This window comes from Rhineura floridana, chromosome 9 (assembly GCF_030035675.1).
Source record: "Rhineura floridana isolate rRhiFlo1 chromosome 9, rRhiFlo1.hap2, whole genome shotgun sequence".
Classification (NCBI taxonomy): domain Eukaryota; kingdom Metazoa; phylum Chordata; class Lepidosauria; order Squamata; family Rhineuridae; genus Rhineura; species Rhineura floridana.
Window position 1 is genome coordinate 40395406 of NC_084488.1, and position 18789 is coordinate 40414194.

Consider the following 18789-nt stretch of genomic DNA (forward strand, 5'->3'; position numbering starts at 1 on the left):
TCAAGTCTTGCAGCACAACAAAATCTATTGTTAACAGAACTCTGAGACCAACACCTCTACTAGATCGTTTAATAAATTGCCCCAATTAGTGATAACAAAATTAAAACTGCAGGACAGGGCATATTCTATTGCAGAATTGTTTCAATTTTTTTTTAAAAATACAGAAATTCCATTGGGGAGGGGGGAGAGATAAATCAAACTATATGCCTGGTCCAGATGTTAACTTAGCACAAATTCATTTTGTCTGGTGTACAAGGTGGATGTTACAAACAGTAGGTTTCAAATCAGTGTACATTTCTACATGGTTATCATGTCCAGGATTTTTCTGTGCTGGCAGTAGCTGGCTGGCTGTGACAAATAAGTCTGTTGATCCAAATCCCAAGAGCAGCCTCTGCACACCCACACAAAAAAAGTAGATCACAAAGCAAGGAGGTCATGTTCATTGGCTCTTTGCTATCAACGACAAGTTGAAAGATTCGGCTGGCACAAACAACTACTTTTACTAAGTATAAACAAACAAGGTTAGCACGTCCTATAGTGTCTAAACTCAATAGCACTCAAAATTCACAGCACAATACCTCATCTAATTACAGAATAATAAATAAACCTTACAAGTTTAGCTCCTACTTATAGAGGTTAAATGAACAACTCTCAACCAAATGTTCGTCTATTGTGCTTCACACTGATAGTTCTAATATGGATTATACAGCTGAAAGAGTGGTTGTATACTATAGCAAAAATGATTTTTTCACACTCCACTACATTAAATTGAAAATACCCGCCATGCCATTCTGATGCTTCCCATAAGCTCATTTCAAAACAAAACCTTACGTGACAATACACAAAACAGTCAGAGAGAATAGAGAGTTCAAAGTGTAAAAAGGGGGGGGGGACAGACGCCTTTTGGACTTTTTCCTGTCAGTGTTCTCATAATGTGTTGAAATTAATTAAAAATCAGCCATGTTCACAGAGTACCTCTAATCCTATTACTGATGTTGCCCCATACTCTGACCTTCACCTTATGCAGTTTAAAAGTTTAAAAAATGCCTAGCTGATTTTTAATTAATTTAAGAAATTTTGGCTGGAAGCCAATGATAAGGGCGGGCATGCTCAGTAAGAACCAACTGTCAAGTGTTCTAAAAGCCTCACAGCTGCTGGGCTAATCAGTGGGCCACACCCACGCCAGACCTTTATTTCTCTTTAGTTTAGACAGTCATGGCTTCCCCAAAGTATCCTGGGAAGTGTAGTTTGTAAAGGGTGCTGAGAGGAAACTCTTATTCCCGACAGAGCTTCAGTGACCAGAGTGGTTTAACAGGCAGCCGCTCTGACTGAAGCTCTGTGAGAGGAACAGGGCGACTCCTAGCAACTCTCAGCACCCTTCACTAACTACACTTCCCAGGATTCTTTGGGAGAATCCACGACTCTCTAAAGTGGAATTACACGTCTGGTGTGGATGAGGCCAGGAATAGCTTTGATTTAAATTTGGGTGGGAGACCACATATCCCTGCTGTAGAATAGAAAGGTGGAGGAAAGCCTGAAAAAGAATGATATTGTTCCCAATGTTTTCTTTGTGGAAAGGAAAGGGGCTTCCCCTCTGCCCAGTGCCCACCAACCCAATCTCCTCCCCTCTTCCTCCCCCCTCCCTTCCCTTCCTCCTCCTCCCCCCTCCCTTCCCTTCCTCCTCCTCCCCTCCTTCCCCCGGGTCAGTTTCACCTATCCTAAGCATGATTGCACAGGAGTAAATCCCACTCAACTCAAAAAGCATGCAAATGATCAAACCTGTCCTCCCTTCCTCCTCCCTCCTATCCCTCCCTCTTGCCCCTTCCCTCCCCCTTCCTTTGCCCCTCTCTCCCACTCCCCCTTCCCCTTCCAATCCCCTCCTTCCCCTCCTCCTCTTTCCCCTCCCCCTTGGTCAGTTTTACCTATCTTAAGCATGATTGCACAGGAGTAAATCCAACTGAACTCAATAAGCACGCAAATGATCAAACCTGCCCTCCGCTCCCTCCCATCACCTCCCTTTTGCCCCTCCCATCACCTCCCTTTCGTCCCTCCCCTCCCCCTTCCTTCACCCGTCCCCCTCCTCTTCCAATCCCCTCCTTCTCTCTTCCTCTTCTTCTGCTCCACTCTCCTCCTCCTCCCTCCATGGTCAGTTTTACCTATCCTAAGCATGACTGCACAGGAGTAAATCCCATTGAACTCAATAAGCATGCAAATGATCAGACCTGCCTTTCCCCTCTCCTTCATCCCCTCCCTCTTCGTTCTTCCTCCTCTCCTGCCCTCTCCAGCCCTCCCTCCCTCCCCTCTTCCTCCCCCCCATGTTCAGTTTTACCTATCCTAAGCATGATTGCATGGGAGTAAATCCCACAGAGATGCAAGGATGACAGATTTATTCATGGAGGAACCGTATGATAAAGAACCAGAAATTTTAGAATGTGAGGTGACAGCTGCTCTTAAAATACTTGGAAGAAACAAATCACCAGGAATAGATGGCATGCCAATAGAGTTGCTACAAGCTACTGAGACTGAATCTGTCCACATTTTGACAAAAATTTATTAACAAATATGAAAAAACTAAACAATGGCCTACAGACTGGAAGCATTCAATATACATCCCAAATCCAAAGAAAGGGGATCCCAGGGAATGCAGTAATTATCGAACTATTGCTTTAATATCCCATTCAAGTAAAGTAATGCTTAAGATTCTACAACAAAGGCTTTTACCATATATGGAGCAGGAAATGCCAGATGTCCAAGCTGCATTTAGAAAGGGGAGAGGTACCAGAGATCATATTGCAAACATACGTTGGATAATGGAACGGACCAAGGAATTTCAGAAGAAAATCACCCTGTGCTTTATAGATTACAGCAAAGCCTGATTGTGTAGATCATGAAAAACTATGGAATATTTTAAAGGAAATGCGGGTGCTACAGCATCTGATTGTTCTGATGCACAACCTATACTCTGGACAAGAGGCTACTGTAAAGACAGAATATGGAGAAACCGATTGGTTCCCCATCGGAAAGGGTGTGAGACAGGGGTGTATTTTATTACCCTATTTGTTTAGAGTATATGGAGAACATATCATACAGAAAGCAGGATTGGACCAAGATGAAGGAGGTGTGAAAACTGGAGGGAGAAATATCAATAATTTAAGACATGCAGACAATACCATACTCTTAGCAGAAACCAGGAATGATTTGAAGTGAATGCTGATGAAAGTTAAAGAGGAAATCACAAAAGCAGGAATACAGCTGAACGTCAAAAAGACTAAAGTAATGACAACAGATGATTTATGTAACTTTAAAGTTGAAACGAGGACATTGAACTTGTCAAGGATTATCAATACCTTGGCACAGCCATTAACCAAAAAGGAGACAATAATCAAGAAATCAGAAGGCGGCTAGTACTGGGGAGGGCAGTTATGAGAGAACTAGAAAAGGTCCTCAAATGCAAAGATGGATCACTGAACACTAAAGTCAGGATCATTCATACCATGGTATTCCCGATCTCTATGTATGGATGTGAAAGTTGGACAGTGAAAAAAGTGGGTAAGAGAAAATTTGAAATATGGTGCTGGAGGAGAGCTTTGCACATACCATGGACCGCGAAAAAGACAAATAATTGGGTGTCAGAACAAATTAAACCAGAACTATCACTATCACTAGAAGTTAAAATGAAGAGACTGAGGTTATCATACTTTGGACACATAATAAAAAGACATGTTTCACTAGAAAAGATAATAACGCTAGGAAAAACGGGAGTAGAAAAAGAGGAAGACCAAACAAGAGATGGATGGATTCCATAAAGAAAGCCACAGACCTGAACTTACAAGATCTGAACAGGGTGATTCATGACAGATGCTATCGGAGGTTGCTGATTCATAGGGTCGTCATAAGTTTATTTATTTATTTATTTAATTTAATTTAATTTATATACCGCCCTAAGCCCGAAGGCTCTCTGGGCGGTGTACATAAAAGGTAAAAGCAGGCACAATATATAAATACAATAAATATAATAACTCAAAAAACAAAAACACACAAACAATACGAGAACCAAACAACATCCAGAATACAACATAGTAATAAAATACTGTAAAAATACACTTTAAAATGCCTGGGAGTATAAAAAGGTTTTCACCTGGCGCCGAAAAGATAGCAGCGTCGGCGCCAGGCGCACCTCATCAGGGAGACCATTCCACAGTTCGGGAGCCACAACCGAAAAGGCCCTATTTCTAGTCACCATCCTCTGAGCTTCTTGATGGGATGGTACTCGGAGGAGGGCCTTAGATGTTGAGCGCAGTGTACGGGTAGTTTCATATTGGGAGAGGCGCTCCACCAGGTATTGCGGTCCCATGCCGTGTAAGGCTTTATAGGTCAAAACCAGCACTTTGAATTTAGCCCGGAAACAAATAGGAAGCCAGTGCAGACGGGCCAAAACAGGTGTTATATGAGTGGACCTTCTGGTCCGCGTCAACAATCTGGCCGCTGCATTCTGGACTAACTGTAGTTTCCGAACTATCTTCAAGGGCAGCCCAACGTAGAGCGCATTGCAGTAGTCCAATCTAGAAGTTACCAGAGCATGAACGACTGAGGCGAGGTCGTCACTGTCCAGATAGGGACGTAGCTGGGCTACCAATCGGAGATGGTAGAAAGCATTCCGTGCCACTGAGGCTACCTGAGCCTCAAGAGACAGGGAAGGGTCGAAAAGAACTCCCAAGCTACGAACCTGTTCTTTCAAGGGGAGTGTAACCCCATCCAGAACAGGGTGAACATCCACCATCTGGGCAGAGAAGGCACTCACTAACAGCGTCTCGGTCTTGTCTGGATTAAGTTTCAGTCTGTTAGCTCCCATCCAATCCATTATCGCGGCCAGGCAACGGTTTAGTACGTTAACAGCCTCACCTGAGGAAGATGCAAAGGAGAAATAGAGTTGCGTGTCATCAGCGTACTGGTGACAACGCACTCCAAAACTCCTGATGACCGCACCCAGTGGCTTCATATAGATGTTGAAAAGCATCGACTTGAAGGCACATAACAACAACAAACAAATTTGAAAAATGCAAACACAATTTGGTTTGGTCTTTCAGTCCAATCCACTTCCTGTGTAGCTTGGAGGAATTTGGCAACATGTGCCTCCGAGTATATGGTGAGTGGTGCCAAGAAATATCTGTTGGCTATAGATACATTCTTAAACCGTAACGGTTTTTTGCCTATTAGTGAACATCATTTCCATATAAGAAGTGTACATATACTATGATGTGCATCACAAACACACACACGTGTCTATTCTGGTCCAATCATAGTGGAGGGGGGAGAGAATCTGTATGTGTCACCATCACACATGATGGAGTAGGCACACCTTTTCCTAGAGGAAAGTGAGAAGTTGTCATGTATGAAGCAGGCTTAAACTCCTGCATGGTCAATGTTATGAATGGTTTCCAACAGATCTGACATGATACAAGCTAAATTAACTGTGGCAATCCAAACACTGATTCCCACTAGTCCTCACAGCAATGAAGGAATTTTGGTTCTTTAATAAGTTCTTTAATATGGTAAATCTGTGTCTGGGCTCTACCACATTAGCCTGTAGGTGGGTTCTCACATGATGGATGCTCTAACATTTAAAAAGCTCCATATAGAAAATTAAATTTCAAGAAAAAGGTGAACATCTAGCTTTCTACATGTAGGCAGTGTGTGTGTACGGACACACACACGTTTTGGTATGGAAGAGCATTCCATTATGTGAGTTCCCATCTGCAGTGGTAGAAACCAGATAAAAGTTTACCACTTCAGTAAGAACTAAGCCCAGATCCTGGAATGTCATAAAAATCGTATGCAATATGGTGCCTTCATGCTCAGGTTCCACTTCTCGCACTGGAATGTTCAACCAGAACAGAGAAAGGCTTCTACAAATAAAGGCAGAGAGCGACTTAGACATTTTGTCAAATGAGGCAGAAAATCAAAACATCATCACCCATAGAAAAATGTGGCAACAATTGGCGGTTTTGCTTCCCTTTAATAGCATCCCAAAGACTACTGCCTTAAATGGGCCATGTCATCTTGCCTGTTCATACAGCACACTTTGGTATAATAGCCACATTTACAAAAGAACACCTACTTGAACTAAACCACTGAATAAGGAGATGTGTTATAAGAACTATATATTTTCTGTATTTTATTCATAAGCATATAGTACTTAGGAACACACATTCAGAAATTGGTCAACTTGTCCTACAGAACAGAGCCAGCACTATTTATTGCAGTGCTCCCAAACCCTTTCCCCCCACAGACCACTTGAAAATTGTTGATTGCCTTTGCAGACCACTTAATGATTTTTCTTCCTGTTTTAGCAACTAATGTGCTGTGCTAGATGCTGTATGGTTTTTAATTACATTTTTGCTGCTTCTTTTGTCTTACATTGTATTTTACAGTATTACAATTTGCATTCCTTAGAATTCAAATTTATTACAATTTGCATTCCATGGAATTCAAATTGCAATACAATAAAATACAATACAAGAAGTAAAAGACACAATAAAAATAGAATTAAACATCAATATAATTTTTTTGTGTGCATGTTGTGGACTACCTGAATAACGCTCGTGAACCACCAGTGGTCCACGGACCACATTTTGGAAACCCTTGATTTATTGTATTTCTGAATTGCTCTTTATCTAGGGTTCTCTGGGCAACATACTAAACAAATAAAAACAGTTAGAAAACATAAACCCAAACCAATCAAATATATACCATCCCAGCTCAGCATTAAAATCTGTAAAAACCACACTGCACAGTTAGCACACCTTATAGTGTTGTTATTAGTTAATCCTAATTTGAACAAGTTTACTAGTATTAAGCTTTCTAGCCAGAAAATATCCTTTGCCATGTCAGGCACTGCAGCCAAAATAACTGGAGCAACTGCACAGGTGGCAACATGAGATCTCCATCGTTGAGCAGGGGAGAGTGAAGAGATGAAATTAGTTTCAGGCTGCTAAGCAGGCGCACACACAATCCAGGTGAACTGATTTCCCCCTATTCCTCTATTTGCATGGGATATTGGGGGGGGTATCAGACCTGGGCTACAGTTTTACATAACGTTTACTTAAAGAAAGGAGGAACGCCCGGACAATCCCAGATGTATGGGAAAGGCGGAAGCTACCTACGATTCCTAATCTGTGGAGAAAACGTACCCTGCATGGGTTCAGTGGCGCTCCACCCTACAAAGCCCAGCGTTCAAGGGAGAGCTGAGCCCCGACGAGTCCCGGCTGAACTTCAGTGCTGCGTTTCAAGGCAAAGAATACCTACCAAAGGTTTGAAAAACCTGTGATTTCAGAGCTGACGGGGAAAGGGGTCCATGGCTGGGGCACTTGCTTACCACAGCCGCTTGCAACAAAGGAGCGGCGTGTTCCCTTCCTGGATAGCGGCCGTTCCAGGCGGCGCGGAAATCCGGCGGGGGTCTGAGGCGGCCGCGGCTCTGGCTGACGAGAGCCAGCAAGGTACCGACTAAGAAGGCGGTGGCGGAGCAGACGAGGTAAAGGACGAGCTGGAGTAGGAGCGAGGCCACGCACGGCTGCCCGCCAGTCTCGGCTGCCTCTTCCCTCTTCTCCTGCCGCTGGTCCAGATGGAAGAGGGACACCGCCAGCAACAACAACAGCCCCAGTCCGGTGGCCAGCATGGAGCAGGAAAAGCGGCGAGCCCTCGCTGCCTCCGCTTCGCCGTCCTCTTCGCCGTCGCCCTCGGCTGCCGCCGCCGATGGGACGCTGCTGCTACTGCGGGACTCGCCCGGACTTTGCGCTCCAGGGGAGCTGGAGCCCACGGCAGCGCCTGCTGAATCGAGCTGCCCGCTGCTGGACAGTGTGTTAGCGGTGTCGGCATCGGGGAACATGATGCTCCAGGAGCCTCCGGGAACCAGCACATCTCCCGCCCCGGGCCCCCTTTCGCCAGGTCGCGTCTCCCCCGTCAACAATCCATTTCGTCCTCCCGCTTAAGGCACTGCATGAGGCCGGGCAGCCGGCCGGGCTCATGCCCGGGATCCCCACAGGAACCGTGAACAAAAGAAGCTGCTGCTGCTGCTGCTGGCACCGGCTCTCCAGTTCATCGCATCTCGACCGAGAGCCAAGGGAGGCCCCACGAAGCCTGCTTGCGTACAGCGGAGGGAGGAAGAAGTGTATGAATGACAGCAGCGGCTGGAGACCGTGCCATGTGTGCTCCGAAGGGGAAGGCGGAGCCAGCGCGTAAAGGCAGGAGCTCTGGGCTTACTCCTTCCTTTCTCCCCTTGGCTGGTTGCACTGTCAATTTTAGTGCAAGGTCGCCACCGTAGTTCAGTTCTCGCGTTTGCTTCTCAAAAAGAGAGTTCCCTCTAGTGGAACACTCTGAAACCTCCTGCTTTTGCTATTCATTATTATTATTTACTGTGTGAAGCCTACAAAATGCCTGTATGTTTCCAGCTGCATTCTGCTTCCAACCTCCAGCTACCGGCTGGATGATGATGACACGACATTTTCCACATCAACAGTTATACAACAGAACCCCATGCATGAGTTCAGTAGGCCCTATTCCTAGGAAAACGTGCCTAAATCCTGCTGCAGACTGTGATCCTGAACATGTACTCAGAAATAAGGTCTGCTGCGTTCATTGAGACTTGCAGCATGATGCTACACACAGAAGTTAAGGCTCAGTCTTCACTGGAACTGAGTGATAAGTAAGCATGTACTGTATTGAATACGGTAGTTCTACAACACACAAGTTTAACTGGAAGATTCCACTTTTTGATGAGATTTAACCCCAAATTTGTGGGCATATTACATTTACTCCACAATGTTTTTAGGAATGCAGCCAGTAGTGTAGTGGCAAATTCAGAAGTGCAGGATCTCTTCATAATGGTCACAGCCACACCCCGTTAGATTACATAACCTTTTAAGATTATAGAATAATCTGGCCACGTTTGAATACTGCTTTCTGCTTTTCTGTCACTGCCACCATTTGGCTGCCCTTTCCCATTGTCAGAGACACTGCTTGAATTACTGACTGTAGTGTCTACACATTTATCTGCTGCTACTACTAAAATGCCCGATGATGTAGATTGGATGCTATCATCAGGATTCACTGTATCTGCAATTACAGAATTCTCACTGCCCACAACTTGGCTTTTTGAAGTAGGAAATATTAAAGGCTTGCTTGCCGTTGATATTCACTGGGGCCTGTATAACTGATTCAGAAAGCCCTACAGCAATAAAGGCTTTTCCCTCCCACTTTCTTTCTCTGGGGGCTTTTTTGCTGCTGGGTTAAAACAAAGCCTGTTTTTCCTAAATGAGGGAATTCACACTCTCTAAACAGTCTACTCATCTTGCATAGAACTTTATAACTTTTTGAACTTTGCTACTTTCTAGAAGGTAGGAAAGGATTTTTCTACCAACTTCTATCTCCCTGGGTCATGCCCTCCTTCCACACATACCGACAGCATTAGAGAAAAACATATTTTAGCCCTTCCAAGCAGTTTTTCATCATCATCATCCTGTATGATAAGGGCTTTCCTCTGCTGAGTTTCACTTCTTTGCTGCCATACTAAGATTCAGAGTAACTACATTTAGACAGAACATATGAGTTTCGGGAGGAAAGTTAAGCATGGAAATTCCTGATCCTAACCTCTGATGTTGGCTGCACCACACACACACATACATTTGCATTTCACCTTACCACACACAACACAGATAAATGCACCATCACTCTCACATACTTTCTCCAATCCTAAATGTATTTTTCGGTCTTTTCCTCTCCTACTCTTGGCTTCCTCTGCCCCCTTTTTTTCCTGCTGAGTTGAGAATGAGATCCTTGAAAACAAACAAACTGGAGGACGTGCACCAGAGAGAGAGAACCCTCTTCAGCCCAAGTTCTTTCCCCACATACATCTCATTTTCCCTCATCTCCCATCATCCTGGTTCACTCTCCTCTTCTGCAAACTTTGTCACTGGATTACTCTCCATCGTTGTCTCCTTACTCTTCAGTCCTTCCCATGCCCTTCTCCCTGAACAGACATCCCTATGAACCAATCAGCAGGAAAGGGGAGTGTGTTAGCCCCTGAGAAGACTGTTCTCAGTGGCTGATTCTCCTCCTTTTACTCTGATTGGCTCCAATCAGCAGGAAAGAACAAGCAAGCAAGTTAGAAGACACTTCTCAGTGGTTAACAGCCTAACACATTCCACTTTCGTGCTGATTGTCTAATCGGACACTGGAGACATGGGGACCCTGTTTCCCCAAAAAGGAAGGGGGACACACTGGATGACTACACCCCTGAATGCAATTTAAACATTTAATCTGCCTTAACTCATTTGAAAAAGAGGCTGAAGACAGGTGGATGCCCTGAGGAATTCAAGAACAAAGAGATTGCTTTATTTACAAGGACTATAACGGGTATTCATTTGGAAGGCCTTTTGACCAGCTAACAAAGGTAAAGGAACCACAGAAGGAAAAGGTGACAGCTGTAATGCTCTTAATAGACCTTTACTGGGCCTTCTTAACGTTGTAAGATGGTGTCAGAGAGAGAAAAACATTTGAGATCCCTGTCTTATTTGTGGGGATTACCTGCTCTATTTATAGAGCGTCAGTGGCTGCCGCTTGCAAGACCGCCACTTACAAGTGACTCTGTAACTAGAAAGCAAACGGTGCTACTTAGTTCCCTGCTCGTACTGCTGGTTAGGTTAGCTATGGAGCCTGGTCGTAGCCCCAGGGCAGACATTTGCATGCTTTTCTCTCACCAGGCACCACACCTCGGCAACCGCGGCCCCTGTGGCATATCGAGCTCAAGGCTTCCCCCTGCTGCAGAGAAAGGGAACTCTTACACGCTCACACGGAGACGGAAGCAACTTTTCCCTCCCTCTCCTCAATCCCTCCCTTGCCTGGTTACGCAAACACTGAGCCGGCGGGAGGAACCGGGCTCAGTTAGGGGGAGGTAAGAAGCGCTCTCCGAAGGGAGCTGCAGCGCACAAAAGCAACGCCTTCCGTTTTGCCGGCTGACGGTGAGTATTCCGACCCAGAGGCCGAGCCTTGCTGAGGCCTCCTTGCGGGGTTTGGGGAGGGCACTGCTCCCTCTCTCCCGAGAAAGAAATTGCGGGAAGATTGGTGTTGCCAAAGTACACGCTGCGAAGCTCACTCCCGCCACTCTCAGTCTAACGCCTCGCATCGGGCTGTGTAACCACAACAAAGCGCGAGGTTTGCAGGCGCGCGGCGGTGTTTTCTCCAAAGTAACGGGGGAGCAGGGGAGTGAGGAGGGACTATTTGTCTTATTTTCCAGACTGGGGGTGGGGGAAGGCGGTCTGCTCTAATCATTAGTCTGTCCAGCCATCCCTCCCTGAACATGAGTCCAGCCATCCCTGCGTGAAACCCTTTTGTTGCACGTTCCTTCGCAAGATTGAGCCGTTTCGAGGCGTTACTTAGTTGCCTTCCGTACAATCTCGTAGAAATTATCGGGGCCGCCTTGATATGCGCTGTTGGGCAAAGAGGTCTCCAGTCGATTCAGGAGAAACAGGCTGGCGGGCGGATGGGTTGCGCGCGACTTGGGCGTTCCAGTGCGCACTCAGTGACGCATCGCAGATCTGTGGCAGTCACGACTCAGGAGGGAGCAAGCAAGCTGTGCTCTTGGCATCTGAAGAGGCGGAGCCTGTTCAGCTATTAATGAGGGCACGTGGTGCAGCCCTCGCCTCGGAGCGCACGTGGCAGGTGACTTGTTCGAAATCTTCCCGTCTGGCGGAAGCTTGGAGCCATTTCCCTGATATGTAAACTTTGCTTTACGGGTGCAGCAGAACATGACAGAATGCCCAGACGGTATTGTGAACTGTATCACTTAAGATGCAGCTGGGGGGGTGCCTGTTTTGAAGGCTTTATAGTGCGCTTGAACAACAACATCCTCCCTGCAAGGAAAGGTAAGGGCAGTGGAGGTGGGGGGGAGCACTAAGTGGCAAAGATTCTAGCCCAGGCTGCTCTGAGCTGTGATAGTTTTCTACTTGCAGAGAGGATTTTAAATGTAGGAAGGAAGCATTAAAAAGTGATTCCTTCCCCTCATCTACAGTATACCATCTCATTCTTTTTCCTTTGCCATCAGAGAACTGGACTGTTTGCTCCTCTAAACATTCGAATATGCCTTTGAATGCATTAAAATAACTAGTTACTGGCCAACACCATTCAGGTAGCTTTGCCACCCCATTTTTGTCTGGATCCATGCCAAGAGGAGTGACAGCAATGACAGCTCTTCCTTGGCACATGTGAGGAAGGATGCACCTGAACAGAAACAGGATCCAATTGCTGAGTAAGAAATCCAGCCCGTGCACATCATGGGCTTTTGGGTATGTGTTATGTATGTCTGAGCTTCCAGTTCAAAGGATGTGGTTTGCAGGCAGGCTTGAGCCTCTCTCCCATTTTGAAAATAAATCCCAAGTTTTGTTTACCCACATCATAGACACCTATACTGCTGAGATAAGAGCATGACAGATTTTTTTTCCTGAACCCTTACATTCAGCATCTTTAAAGTTGAGGCTGCTGTTATGGCAGTAACATGAGCAATCCTATTGTGGCAGAAGTTCTGGCTTCTTCCAATGTGTCAGCCCTACCCTTGTGCATTTATTGGTGGAATTTTTATGTAGCCTCTTTGGATTCCATGATTAGATTGTTATAATGGATCCTTTCTTTCTGTAAAACAGGGTTGGGCAACCTGTGGCCTTCCATATTTTGTTGGACTCCCATCAGCCCCATCCACCATGGCCAACGGCCAGGGATGATGGGAATTGTAAGTCCAGCAGCGTGTAGAGAGACAATTTCCCCACCCCTGCTGTAAAATATAACCAAATTTCCTGTGACTAGTTCTGCAGATCAGTGTAGCATGCCTGCCAACGTGCTTGCCTTCTGCGTACACACAGTTTGCAGCATATGCATCTGTGAAATGTTCCCTGCTTCCTCCCTCGCTTTCAACAATTATACACAAAAAGGAACAGTGGCAATTATCAGATATTTTTTAATGGATTTCTGTATGTTGAGCTGCCTGTGGAGGCATTTTAATGGTTTTCTATGTGAGATCTTTGCAGGTAGGTGTCAATTCAATATGAAGATTGGCAAGCTTCTGCGCACATTTAGGTTGTATTTATTTATTTATTTGTATCCCCCCCTTCCTCCCAGCAGGAGCCCAGGGTGGCAAACAAAGCACTAAAAACATTTTAAAACATCATAAAAACAGATCTTAAAATACATTAAAACAAAACAGCGTTAAAAACATTTTTAAAAAACAACTTTAAAAAAGGGTTAAAAACATTATTTAAAAAACATATTAAGCAATTCTAACACAGACACAGACTGTGATAGGTCTCAACCTAAAAGGCTTGTTGAAAGAGGAAAGTCTTCAAAAGGCGCCGAAAAGATAGCAGAGATGGCGCCTGCCTAATATTGAAAGGGAGGGAATTCCACAGGGTAGGTGCCGCTGCACTAAAGGTCCGTTTCCTATATTGTGCAGAACGAACCTCCTGATAAGATGATATCTGCAGGAGGCCCTCACCTGCAGAGCCCAGTGATCGACTGGTTATATAAGGGTAAGACGGTCTTTCAGGTATCCTGGTCCTGAGCTGTATAGGGCTTTGTACACCAAAACTAGAACCTTGAACTTGGCCGGGTAGCAAATGGGCAGCCAGTATGAAAAGGTCAGGCTCAACAGAAACTAGTAATTCCATGCAATGTCAAATGAATGTGACTCAGCGCAATTATGAAATTGTGCAAAAAGAAATAACAAAAAACCACATGGAGTCATTGTGGCCTTTTTCAAGATAAATTATTAATCTTATGCATAGACTTAAAGTTCGCCTGATGTGCAGGGATGCAAACCTAAGTACATATATAAGACTTGTGGGTATAGAGTGGGTTCCAAGATACATAGTTTTCATCTATTGGTGTAATAATTCCAGTGTTCCATTTGCAGGAATCGTAGCTTTTTTTTTTATCATGGACCGCATGTATGAAGAGGTGTCAGATTGTGAAGTGGATCACTCTTTCTTTGATAGCGACTTTGAAGAAGAGATGAAGAAAAATGGGGTGGTAACAAAAACAGATGAGAAGGAAAATGGTGAGGACATACAAACAGAAGCTACAATTATAGGCAAATCTGACTTAAAAATGGAAACCAAAGTGGTGGAAGATAACTGTACCAAGGAAGAAAGAGCAGAGAAAGAGACAGAATCTCAGGAGGAGCACACCTTAGACAATGATGATTCTCACCCTGATAATTCTGTGCCCTTGTTAGCTTCTGTAAATTCAGAGAATGCAAGCACATCTTGTAGAATTTCAGCACAAAGTAAAGGATTGCATGAAAAAAATACTTCAACTCAAGTTACCCAAACAGTTAAAGAATCTGAGGAAAATTATTATACAGATGGAGAAGACAGTAGTGATGACAGCAGAAACCAGAGGGTTAGACTTAAGTTATCTAAGCAGTCCAACAGTGTAAAAGTTAACAAGAATATTGCAGTCAGTTCTTCCTCATCTTCCTCCTCACGTTCCCCATCCTGTAGTTCTGATACAGATTGCTCAAACACAGATTCTGATAGTTGCTTGTCAGATTCATCCTGCTCTTCTTCCAAAAAGAAAAGCATATGTAGGCTGACACTTCTTTCTCCAAGACAAAAATCTAGCCCAGGAATTATGTCAGTGGAAGTAAAACCAAAGTTGGTTGACTGTGCAGAAGAGTCTGAAGATACAGTGACTGATGTAACTCCTTTGTCAACACCAGACATCAGTCCCATCCAGTCTTTTGAACTTGCAGCATCTAATGATAAGAAACTAAAGGTTAAAAGACAAGAAAATGTGAGCCAGGATTTATATGGTAAGCTTTAAAGAGTTTAAGTATAGCATTGAAATTGCAAAAACACTTCACTTACAATGAGAACAATTGCAAGCCAATATTAAATTTATTTTTCTCCTTAGAACCCGATGTGGATCACAGATGTCATGAAAAGGTCCTGCAGGAAGCTGTGGACTTGAACCATCTTTTGAAAGGTGAAAGTTGTAAAGTAATTTTAAAAATATGTGTGTTTCTCTCAGAAGAAATTACATTCTAATATAATTAATATGCATGTGTCTGCTGTTCTTTCAGATCTGGATAAACATTGTCATAGTTTTCCTTGAGTTCAGTGGCACATCAATAATTAACAAATTAAAATTAATTTGATATAGAGCACTTTAAACACGATGAATGCTTTTCCATTTTATTATCGTTTATTACATTTATATTGCATCTTACCTCCAATGAAAAGGCATCATACATACTTCTCCGTGACCATTTTGTACTCACAACAATGAGTGTAGGTTGTGAGGTCGGTTAGGCTGATGGATAATGACAGGCCCAAGATCACCCAGTGAGCTTTATGACTGAGTGAAGATTTTAGTCTGGGTCTCCCCAATTCATCAGTGCAACAAACTTGTAAGGCCACTATTATTTCCACCAGATATATATTTTAATTCAGGGTAGGGGTAAAAATCTAAATGGCCATGGTAGCATCATAAATAACAACATATAAGCTCTAAAGCACAATTTGGCGGGGGGGGTTAAATAAGAGTACCTTGCTCACTGAATTTTGTAGCTGAAAAGAGAAATCTGGAATTTGTGACCAGATTCTGCATAAGACTTACAAACTAAACAGGGTCTAATGGTTTTTAGGTAGCCAGTGGAAAACATATTTCAGCAGATCTCCTAGTCCCTCGCTAAAACTTCACATTCTAGAAAAAAACACATTATCTCTTGTAAGACAAACTAGCGTGGTAAGGGGGAAGCTCCCTTTTGCCAGGAAGAAGAAAAGGCATCTTCCTTTTCTTGGTTCACTTGGCCCTCTAATTTTCCTTCTACTTGCTCTCATGCCATACTGACAGTCTGACTTCATGGTTCATTGTAATGATAGGCACTTAACTAATTCTACAGGTCCCAGGCTGTGGTCTGAAGGCACATAAAGCTAGGACTGGTCAGTGCCTGGATGGGAAACCACCTGGGAACCATATGTAAGCCGTCTTGGGTTTCATGAAAAGAAAGGTGGGGTATAAATGTAATAAATAATAATAATGTTGCTAATTGATCTGTATCTTCCAGCAACTATAAAAACCTTAGTTTTGAATTAGTATTATTTTCTTCCTTTTCAAGATTTCCCTTCTGCTGTTCTTTCATTCCAGTGGAGATTCTCTGATCAATATGTTATTGCAATGTTTTAATACCTTGGGGTCAGTTCACCCACAAGTCTCTTAAATGCAGCTACTGTATAGAACTCTTTGTCTTCCAGTTAAATCCTCCATGGGCTCAAACAGGCAACCTTTGCTTGAGAGCATTTCTGGCTTGTTGGTCTAGGTACATGATTCTCAGTCGGGTACAAAAGGCAATGGGTTCAGTTCCCAGACAAGTCCATACACTTTGGAATTCGTATATATTTCAGTGGAGTACAGAAATGAGTAGTTTGGTAAGATTGGTGGTTGAAAATAAAGAAACTTAAAGTTTATTACTAACGGGAAATAAAGCCATTCTGAGTACAGGCATACATGTGGCAATTATAGAGTCATCACTCACACTAACAAGATATAGGAGGAAGGAAGTAAAGTCTGAGAAAAACAATCAAGTTCTTACTAAAGAAGGAATTGGCGAGGGAGCAATAGGTTGCCTTTCTGTCTATTGCCCTCCATTGATTTAGGTTACTTGTTACAAGCTTTACTCCCAACACTTTGGAGGAGGGACCCAAAGCTTATTACTAGAGTACATGCTTAACATGCAGAAGGTCCCATGTTCAGTCCCTGGCATCTCCAATTAAAAGAATCAGGGAGCCAGGTAGTGGCCAAGACCTTTGTCTTAGACCCTGGATAGCTGCTGCTGCTTGGAATAAACAATAATTGTTTGGTTGACAAATAGGCTGATCTGAAGGACAGTAACTTCTATATTCCTATCCTAAGCCTGTGCTTGATCTTTTATTGCTAAATACAGTCCTAGTTTCTAGCAGGGTCTTGCATATAGTATGAAATTAGTTTGACACCAAAGCAGCAGAGCATACAATGTCTGCCTTCACATTGCAGTTTTTTTGGTAGGTAATTATGCTACTGAAAATAGCATTTAATGCATTTGTGATGGAAACAATAATGCCTGTTTTAATTACTTTCCTTATTAATGTGAGTAAAAGTGACAAAACTCAGTATATTTGAAGATGGATCCCTTTATTCTGTTCTTTGATACCTCAGAGATATTTTAGGACCCACCCTATTTGCTTGATTTTAGTCTGTTTTGTTTTTAATTTTGTATTTTTAAATTGTTGTAAACCACCCTAGGACCTCATGGTGAAGGGTAGGTAAGAAATCTAATAAATTTTAATAATATAAACTAAGTTTCCTTGCTATAGGTTTTCCACTTGGTTACGGGCAGAGCAAGTGAAACTTTACATGTCTTAGGCTTGTCTGATATATAATACTATCAGAAAAATAAAGCAATAGAGAAGATTAAAAGGCTATAAACTACCTAAGAAGCTATTTTAAAATGGCACATACCGTGTTTTATATTCATTTTCATGTTTAATTCAAGGTAAGATTTTTTTCTGATCTTAGTTCTGCATTACTGGGAATTTGGTTTGTGAAAGAGCACATCCTTTAAGTGTTAGCACTTCTGAAGAGAGGCTTGATAATTTCTGCATCTTTCTCAGGTGAAGACAATTGTATATTCCTTCTTTGTATGAGCTCTAGGTACAACCTCAGACCCCTCGCTGGATCGTCACCTTGCAGTGGTGAGAGGGCTTCCGTGTTCCAATGAACCCTGTGAGCGATGCCGTCGGGAGTCATGTACTCCCAGCAGGGTCACCCATGGCGGTAAGGTCAAGGGAGAAGAACCAGACAAAGAACGATCCAAGAAAGTCTTCAATGGCAGAACAGGCGGAGGATAACAATGTGTATGTTATAACGGCTGTGAAGTCAGATGAAGGCTGCAGCAGATAAGACTTCCAATCGTCATGGTATCCATGCGATTGGATCAAAGCCTTTTTCTGTCAAGATTGTGTGTTGATAGTCGTGCACCAATCTCCCCACATAAAGCAATTTCACGCACAGGCGTCTTCCAAACAAAACAAAACAAAAGTCCCTTGGCGAATGGCAACGGGGGCAGGACTGTGAAATCCGGAAGCCCCTAGTCATGGACCGGTGGATACAAACATGGGCGGTGGATACAGACTCAGTTGTCCTGGCTCAAGAACCAAGGCAGTTGAGTAGTTCAGCAGCTGTATCCACGACTGAGCAGTCCTATTCAGGATCCACTCTGCTCACCCTGTATGGGGAGGGGGCTAGAAAAGGTGCCCTAAACCTAGTCTGCCTGACTAGATTACCTCACCCAGTGGGGTCACCACTTTGCGGTCGCAAAAGCCAAATGAATTTTGGAACATGGAATATATGGACATTGCTGGACAATACAGATAGTGAACGTCCAGAACGCAGGACTGCCATCATCACAAGAGAGTTGAGACGTTTTAATATTGACATAGCAGCACTCCAAGAAACTCGAAGAGCAGCAGATGAACAATTGAAGGAAGAAAAAGGAGGTTACACTTTCTTCTGGAAAGGACTGCCTGAACAAGAACGACGAATACATGGAGTAGGCTTTGCTATTAAAAACGATCTTGTGAAGCTCTTGACAGAAGTTCCTACTGGCATTAATGAACGACTCTCAACTCTCTGATTAAAACACGCCAAAAAACTAGCAGGCAACTATTCTAAGTGCTTATGCAACAACATTAGATGCTGATGAAGACA

At 43.6% G+C, this 18789-nt stretch overlaps 2 protein-coding genes across 12 annotated transcripts in view; one reads left to right on the forward strand and one right to left on the reverse strand.

The window, feature by feature from the left end:
• SNX25 (sorting nexin 25) overlaps positions 1 to 9925 on the reverse strand; it is a 138386-nt gene extending 128461 nt beyond the window's left edge. For 3 of the 9 annotated variants that reach the window (XR_009757721.1, XR_009757720.1, XM_061582895.1), the window contains exon 1: positions 7376 to 8223. Coding sequence is in view for 4 of the 9 variants with exons in the window: in XM_061582895.1 (XP_061438879.1) it covers positions 7376 to 7885 (510 nt within the window). In the remaining 5 variants the exon portion in view is untranslated. Of the gene's footprint in view, positions 1 to 7305; positions 8227 to 9906 lie in introns of those variants that run through there. The other 6 variants (XM_061582897.1, XM_061582896.1, XR_009757724.1 and 3 more) reach the window with 5 other exon arrangements.
• A 232-nt stretch (positions 9926 to 10157) lies between these two features.
• CFAP97 (cilia and flagella associated protein 97) overlaps positions 10158 to 18789 on the forward strand; it is a 29763-nt gene continuing 21131 nt past the window's right edge. Inside the window, exons 1-4 of one of the 3 annotated variants that reach the window (XM_061583807.1) lie at positions 10158 to 10447; positions 10758 to 11015; positions 13955 to 14854; positions 14956 to 15027. In XM_061583807.1, coding sequence (XP_061439791.1) covers positions 13978 to 14854; positions 14956 to 15027 — 949 coding nt within the window. In that variant the 5' untranslated portion in view covers positions 10158 to 10447; positions 10758 to 11015; positions 13955 to 13977. The other 2 variants (XM_061583808.1, XM_061583806.1) reach the window with 2 other exon arrangements.